Consider the following 9,019-nt stretch of genomic DNA (forward strand, 5'->3'; position numbering starts at 1 on the left):
GTGATCATCCGAGACATGTGGAGGTTTCATTGTAGAGCAAATGATATGGAACTTCTCCAAATGTTTATATGGGCATTCACCTGCAAAACCATGAAACTTAGGCAGCAAATGTATTAGCCTAGTGTTGAGAATGCAATGAACATCATCCTCATTAGGTGGAAACGGCTCCCAAAGAGCACTCTCACGAGTTGGAGGATGAGTCATATTGTTCTCAGCATAGAAATCAACAAAATATAAATGAGAATCATAATCAGAGGCACAGACAGAAGAAGTAGTATGCACAACACTGAAATAGGTAGACATGTCGAAGGAGAATGCTAAGAATTATGCAACTAATGAACTAATGTTATATAAATGCACAGACAATTAATTCCTAGAATGTCTAACTAGTTTATGATATGTCCTATCAATATCAGGATTGAAAGGGTAGTACTGGTCAAGGATTGCCCCTACTCATGCACTAAGTCAATGCATCTCGTGAAAAGTAAACACAAGCAAACATAGGGGGTTACAACTACAAGCATATGCAAACCTTATCCAAATAAGCTGAAATTTTGTGAGAAACACCCAAAAATCATGAAATAATAGCATAAAAATTGGCAAAGAAAAATTCAAAGAATAACTATTTTTACCAATTAAAGAAAGTTCGGAAAAATGGAGAAATAAATAAGGAGGAGAAATAATGGAAAAAGAAAGCAAACACGTCAGCATCTAGGAGCATGTACTTAGTGGGAGTACACAAAAAGTTAGGATAACACAAAATCAGGGGAAGTCTTGAGATTCTTAGAGTTCACCTTAGGAGTCCATATTTACATGTGATATGTTTTTTTGTTTATATATGAAAGTTGTTGCTTGTTGTTTACTATATTTGCTCTATAGTTTAACTTATGTCTTAGTCTATACTTTTTATCACGCGTTATATTAAATATTGTCTTATGTCCACTAACCCACATGCAAAAGATAAAAACAATAAAAGAAGTAAAATAGAACAAACTAAAACACATAAAACACGAGTCTCTACACACTAAGAAAGATTATATATTGTTTAGATGTGTATTTGTTAAACATAAAAAATGGGGATATTGTTAAGACAAAATCGTCTATTTGCCTAAATGCTCTCATATTTTTAAGTTTAACCAAATAACATTAAATAGAATAATAATATGGAAACAACATAGGAAGAACACATAAGACTTAGAAGCAAAGTCCCCAACACAGAAAACCTTAGGAAAACACTTGGGTTTTTAGGAAACAGAAAAACAACTAAGTCAAAACACCTAGACGCAATGCCAAACGATTTTTAAGTCAAAAACGTCTAAGAGAGTTGAAGCTAAGTGTGTAAAGACTATCATACCCAAAGGGTATTAGTTTAACTCTTGAGAAAACAAAACAATGTCAAGACAATGTCGTTGACAAAAACATTCTAAAAGACTAAAACTTAAAACACAAAAAAAAAAAAAACATAACATGCCCAACACTATTGCTATGAAAAGATAGAATAATTAAAAGTGTTTACATTAGTCTAAACGATACCATGAGCTAAACTATTACTTCATCCAAACGAGGAAGACTTTACTCAATGCTTGATATCTTTAAGAAAAAAGCTTAATTGTTAAACGCTACCTCAACGGCAGGGAATCAAAAAGCACTTTGTTGTTCTGAGCAAGCATTAAACGCTTAGTGTTCAAAAATAACAAAAGTGATAAGAGAAAAGACATATATGATGCATGCACAATCTACTCTATTCTCTATAGATGAGGTGCTCTACACGTATCCACATGCTTCAAATTAAAATATCAGTAGTGGACGTTAAAGACAAAAGAGATATTAACATAATTTTTTTCACTTGAAACGGTCTCTAAAAACAAGTACAATATACTTCAAGCAAAGTATTGAAAAACATGCTTACTTTGACAACTTAACTTTAAACAAATGTTGTTGTACACGTAGAAAGAGAAGACACAAGAATGAAGGCTAAAAGCTTAGTCTAACAAACACTTATCCAAAAGGCCTTTAAATTGAAGATCTTTCAAATGTAGAATAAAGAGGATAACAACAATGAAACATTCATCCTTTGAGAAGTATTAAAACGAAAAACATAGAAAGAGCTCAAGATATTGATGTTAGAAGGAATTTGTCAGAGAATTTATGTAGCGAATAACTATTGGAAATGTGGCGGAGTCAAAAAAATTTGTCTTCTCGAAGAAGAGAGAGAGAGAGAGAATTGATGTTAGGAGAGATAGTTTGATTGACAAGTAGATATTGAGTATTTCAGAAATAGAGGATTGAGGTTTGGAAATCTTAGACAACTTCTAGAGATGGGCTCCGCAATTAGATACACATGTATGCAAGTGTATTGTATACGATTTGTCTTAGACGATGTTATGTATGATGTCATTCAGACTACGTGTCCTAGATGTTTGACTCTCTAGACGGTATATGAACACCTTAAAATATGTTGAATCAATATTCATTCAACGATTCACTTACCAATAAGGGTGATTAGATGGTAAAGTATATCTTCTACTGATGGTTTAACGAAGATGTCAGTAAGTTGATCCTCTGTGTTTACATATTGTAAATCCACAATATCCTTGTTAACATGATCATGTATGAAATGATGTTTAACCTAAATATGTTTTGTGCGTTAATGTAATGTAGGATTTTTAGACAAACTAATTGCAGAATTATTATCACAATAAATAGGGATCTTACCTTCAAATTAGTTGTAGTCTTCCAACTGATTCTTGATCGATAATAGTTGTGAGCAACAGTGGGCGACAAATATATACTCAGCTTCTTGTTTAGCTATGACGCTAGGTTTTTTCCAATGAAGCGGCAACCTCCACTTGTTCTTTTACGTTTTACTTTATCTCCAACATAATCGTCATCGCAATAACCTTATAATTTGAAGTTTTTGCTTCCTTTATAGGATACACCGAGATTGATTGTTCCTTTCAGATAGTGAAATATTCGTTTAACAATGCTAAGATGGGTTTCTTTGGGATTTGATTGAAATCTCACACATAGGCAGACACTGAACGTTATCTCAGGTCTAGACGTGGTAAGATACAAAAGTGAACTTATCATTTGTCAATATGTAGTGTTGTCCACTTTTACCGAGCTTTCGTTTAGCTGCATGCTAGTTTTTGGATGCATTGGAGTTCTTTGCTTCATCTATTTTGAACTTTTTAAGTTGCTCCTTGATGTACTTCGTATGATGAATGTAGATTGTGTCTTCTTCTTGCTTGATCTGCAATTCGAGAAAGAAATTTAGCTCACTCATCATACTCATTTCAAATTCTTCTTGCATCATGATGGAGAATTCTTGATAGAGGACCATCTAGGGTTCATAGTGGACCACTAACTTGGGCCATGTCCAAAAGAATTCAAAAAGAAGAAGGATTACAAAACATTTTACTTTTATGCCATACACTTCACTTTTGATAACCGTTTAATTTCTTATTGTAATAAACATAGACCACGTCCATAACATTTTTCCATAACTTTATTTTTTTCAAGTGTTGCATTTGACGTTTAAAGTTGACTTAAGTCCTAATGTGTTTTCTGTAGATACAACACTTATTTACCTTATAGAGGACGAGTACCGAAAAAAAGGAGGAGTATTTTGGGAAGTAAAGGTTGAAGAATTTTGTGGAATTGAAGTCTTTAGTGTACAACTTAGGCTTTGTAAGAACAATAATTTTTTTAAGGACAGATAGATGGCTATGATGTAGTTAGTACATGACATTTAAAAAAAAAATAAAGTTAAAATTTATTTATTTTGAAATGAAATAATACTGTACAAGTGACATTTTAACTTTTGGAAAGAAAACTTTGATGAGAGTTCAACCAAAATTTAACTTGGTATTTGCAGCAACTATAAACGGTACATTAAAATTTAAAAGCGAAAATATATTTTTTATAAAAAATAAAATTAAAATTGGTTCAATAATTAAATATATGTATTCCTATGAATGAAAAATATAAAGTAATAGTTTATGGACCTTTGCATATGAACAGAATCAAAGTCAATATAGAATGGAGTAGAGTGGGATAAATATTTGACTATTATCACGCTTCCATGGTGGAAGCACTAGCTGCTGAACTTGATATTGAGTATATTTGAGCTGTAAAGGTCAACAACAATGGAGACAAATTGCTCCATGGTGGGTCATGCACTTATCATAGACTTAGTTTTATTTGAAAATCAAAGGGATAAATATGAATTATTCAGTGGAGGACTGTGATTCAAAAAATGAAAATAATGGTATGGATTGGGTGATTGTAGGAAAAGACAGGAAAAAGAAGGCTATTTCGAAGGGTGTTGGAAGATTCCATGCAACTTGGTACTATATTTCAAATATACACTCGATTTTATTCGACTAAAGTAGCACACTCTTTGGATTCTTTAGCATTTGGTGTTCATACTGAATCCAAGATTTATATACTCTAAAAGGAAGTTTGGGAAGAAAAAATTAATGTGAAAGAAAATATTTTTTAGTACTTTTGCTATAATTTATTATTGCTCTTAGCTAACGAGGTTTTGAAAAATAAATATTTGATATATAATAAAATCAAATAACTTTACCTTTTAAAGTATTTTCTTTGTCAAGTTCATAGATTATAAAATCAAATATATTTATGTAGACTAAACCATGACTGTCAAGTTCGATGATGTTTCTCAGAATGTTAGGAGAGACTATCAAATCTTGAAAATGGCTTTGTAGATTTGTAGATTACTAAAATCTTTTGATGGAAACCATCCATTGATATATAACGCAGGTATAGGTGTAAAATTTCTTTGTATTTTAAAATTGTGCATGACAAACATGGTTTTACCTTTTTAAAAAAACAACTAAACTTTTGTTTTAAATACTCGACTTCAATTTAAAAATAAAACAATTGAAATTGTGCTTACAATGCACAACTTCACTTTAAAAAAAAAAAAAGTAGAAACCCAATTAGAAGAAAAGTAATCAAATTACGGTTCTCTTCTTTTGTGTGAGAAAAGAAAATCTTGTACAATTTTTTTTGTCTTACACTAAATATTTATTTTCAATATTTTCTTGTATTATATATTATGATAAATTTTATAAATGTTAATTTATATATAAATTTTGATATGTCTAAAATTATTTTACAATCAATAATAATAATCATAAATGCCAACATAAATCAATCACATAATCACATATAGATAATATTAAAATATTATTAAAAAAATATTGTGAAAGTAACGTTATCTTTTTATACTAACACATGGCACCCTTCTGTGGGTAAGGTTTTTTTCTTTCCTAGTAAAAAATAGCAGAGGAAAATAAATAAAGCTTAGAAGTTTTATTCTTTTGATTATGTAGTACTATATTACAAAGGCAAGCTAACTTCACGATTACAAGATCTATATTTCATAACATTAAATAGATCACATAAAATAAGAAAGAAGAAAATACAATACAAAATCAAGGGAACAAGAACAACTCAAGCATGTATACGTAGGATGTTCAGTCTTTCAGCTCTGTGTGTGACATTGAAGATGACCTCGACATTGCAAGCTCGTTGGTTACGAGCTTCATGGTGGGGCGAGATCGTGGACTTTCAGTCAGGCAAGAAATTGCTATCTTGAGAATTGATACCACCTCTTTCAAAGTAGAAGTTGTTGGATCAGGTAGACGTTCATCCAAGTTATCCATCAATGCCATATGATCAAGCGTTGAGATCATACCAGTTGATAAAGAAGATTGCATTAAAGATGTAACATCACCAGGGTGCCTTCCAAATAATATTTCCAATGCCAAGACCCCAAAACTATACACGTCACATTTCTCGTTTACTTCCATTGTGTATGCAAGTTCTGTAACAAAGTAAAAATATTAACTAGGATTTTAGTCGTAAAGATACAAACATTTTGTAGATCATCAACAAACACAAGTTGAAATATCATGAAATATACTCAATATAGAAAGGAAACTCACCTGGAGCAGCATATCCAAAGGTTCCTGCAAATGATGTCCAATTGGCTGAACTATGATCAAGAAGCTTGGCTGTTCCGAAGTCTGAGACATGAGCTACATATTCTGAATCCAAAAGAACGTTTTTGCTTGATATATCACGATGGACAATTGGAGGTAAGCAATCATGGTGCATATAGCATAAAGCATTTGCCACGTCTTTAACAGCATCCACCCTTTTGTTCCAATCAAATGCAGTTGCTTGTTCATCATCTTTCAAAATCTTCTTCACATCGCCCCTCTCTAGGAATTCGCACACCAAAAATGAGTATTGTGAATGCGAACAAAACCCATGAAACTTTACGATGTTACGATGTCGGATTTCTGTCAAAGCCTGGATCTCTCTTGTGAAAGCTTTCTGATTGAGGATTTCTCCATTTGAAACTGAATGGAGTTTCTTCACAGCAACAACTTCACCTGTAGGTAATATTGCTTTGTAAACACAACCTTGACCTCCAACTCCAATGAGATATTTCTCATCAAAATATTCGGTGGCTTCAATAATATTCTCAAACATAATTTTGCCTCCGAAACTCCATACTGGAAACATGCTGGGAGATCGTGAACTTAGAGCCTGCTCTTGTTCTTTGTTTGAAGTTCGGCATAAATTATAGGAAACACCAAAAAGAAATAGTGCAAGCATTAGAATGGCCACAGTAACGGGTAAAACTGCTATCAGCACTTTCCTTGTAGTATTATTATGAGATTTCCCACTTACTTTCAGGCAAGGCTCCAAGCCTGCGACATTGCCACACAGGCCTTTGTTATTGCTCAGAGCTTCAATGGTGACATTCTGGAAGACTGGATTGTCAGGAAGTGGACCCTCAAACTGGTTGTATGATATGTCAACAGATGTCAAACTTATGATATCCTGTAAGCTAGAGAGACCACCTGAAAGACTATTGTGGGATAGATTCAATGTTTCTAATCTGTTTATTCCACCAAGCGTTGGTGGTAATCTTTCACTCAACAAATTTCCACTGAGATCAAGCCTTGAGAGATCCTTCAAATTGCCAAGCTCTGAAGGAATATTTCCCTCAAATTTATTCTGGCTCAGATTCAAGGACAATAAATTGCGCAAATTTCCAAGTTTTTTCTGGATTAAGCCTGTGAAATCATTTGACCCGAGCTCCAAAATTTTAAGTGACTCCAGTGATTCTATTTTCGAGGGAACATTTCCAGAAAGATGATTGTTGTTGATTGAAAGATCAAACAAGAGGGTCAAGTTGCATAAATCTTCTGGGATGTTTCCAGTAAGATGGTTTGAGGATAGATCAAGCACCTGTAATTTGGTTGCGCCACCTAGTTCTGGTGGAATAACACCTGACAACTTGTTTTTGGAAATCATGAAGCTTGTGAGGCTGCGAAATTTTCCCCAAGTAGGAGAAAGATTACCATGAAAATTATTTTCACTGAGATCGATGTAGTTCAAGTTTGGAAGAACATCAAAAAAGTTTGTTATATCCCCAGTTAGATGGTTTTGCTGAAGCCTGAGTCTTTTAAGGCTGTAGCATTTCTTCAAAGTCTCTGGAATTGGGCCAGTGAAATTGTTATTACCAGCTGTGAAGTATTTCATGTTTCCGCCAAGGCAAATGTTCTGAGGTATTTGGCCTATAAAATTATTATCAGCAAGTTGCAAACATTCCAGACCAGTAAGCTTCTCAATCTCTATTGGAATCTGGCCACTAAGTTCATTCCCAATAAAACATATGACCTTGGCGTTTGATAAATTTCCGATATGGGGAGGGATGGATCCGGTGAGCTGATTTGAAGATAAAGATAACATGGTGAGCCTGGACAAATTCCCAATACTGGAAGGAATGGGTCCAGAGAGTTTATTTTCAAAAAGGTGAATAGATTCTAAAAGGGGCAGAGTTCCTAAGGTAGGAGGGATTGGCCCAGAGAGATTGTTGGTATATATATCGAATGTGAGAAGAGACTGGAGATGGCCCACTTCATTAGGAATAGAACCAGAGAGACCATTGACACTAAGATTCAGATACTTTAGTTTAGAAAGATTACAGATGGTTTTGGGAATGCTACCGGAGAGTTTATTGGTAGACAAATCAAGAGAGCTGAGATTGGACAAGTGTTCAATCTGTGGAGGTATACTTCCAGACAAGGAGTTGAAACTCATATTCAGAATGAGAATGTTTGGAAGTAATGAGAAGTTAAAAGTTTGAAGTGTACCTTTTAATCCAACATGTGTAAGATTTATGTGAGAAACAGAATGGGAATCATCACATTCTATTCCCAGCCAGTTGCAAGGATTACTGCCATTCCATGAAGAGAGAGAAGCTTGACTGTTGCTGTCAAGGCTGCCTTTCCACTTCAACAAAGCATTTGCTTCTGAATCGGAAGAACTGGCAGCATTGTAATGTGGAAATGCAGAAAACAACATTACAAGAAGCATCAATGAAGGTTTGAGCTTAATGGTTGGAAAGACGAACACCATGATGAAATTTTCAATTGCTTGCATGCAGTTAATGGGATTTTGCAAACTCTTATGGGCGTGACATATATAAGAACCCAAGTCAAGAAATATTGTACTTTTTCTTTCGCTGAATTGGTCTAGAAACGTTGTTATTGCAGCGTATTACCCACGTTAAACTGTTACCATCATATTCCCTTCTTTATACGACATATGTTCACTGCTAAAATGTCACCTATCGTTGTCTATTAACCACACAATGTTTATCCCCAAGTTGAAAAAATATTTAGAGTGTAGTGTAATCTTTTTTAGTTTTTCGTTTTCTTTTTCATCTTAAAAAATTTATATATAAGATTTTTCAATTCTCAAGATATTTAAATACATTAAATTTTAATTGATTTTATTTTCAGATTTATTGTTTGGACAAAAGAAATTCAAATGTAGTGAATTTAAATTTATTTTTTTGACAAAGTATTCAATTATTACCAAATTCAAAAAATTATTTAAATATTAAATAATTGTTAAAAATATTAATATCGATTATCTTTTGTAATGAATATTGATTTTTTTTTCAAAG

At 33.2% G+C, this 9,019-nt stretch overlaps 1 protein-coding gene across 1 annotated transcript; it reads right to left on the bottom strand.

Moving 5' to 3' along the window:
- Window positions 1–5,321: 5,321 nt before the first annotated feature.
- Window positions 5,322–8,617, bottom strand: LOC106753934 (MDIS1-interacting receptor like kinase 2). The gene is made up of 2 exons (XM_014635821.2): window positions 5,976–8,617; window positions 5,322–5,854 (listed from the first exon to the last, which is right to left on the bottom strand). The coding sequence occupies exons 1-2, from the start codon at window positions 8,488–8,490 to the stop codon at window positions 5,505–5,507; spliced, it is 2,865 nt and encodes a 954-aa protein (XP_014491307.1). The 5' UTR covers window positions 8,491–8,617; the 3' UTR covers window positions 5,322–5,504.
- Window positions 8,618–9,019: the final 402 nt, after the last annotated feature.

Source organism: Vigna radiata, unplaced genomic scaffold, assembly GCF_000741045.1.
Source record: "Vigna radiata var. radiata cultivar VC1973A unplaced genomic scaffold, Vradiata_ver6 scaffold_7, whole genome shotgun sequence".
Classification (NCBI taxonomy): Eukaryota; Viridiplantae; Streptophyta; class Magnoliopsida; order Fabales; family Fabaceae; genus Vigna; species Vigna radiata.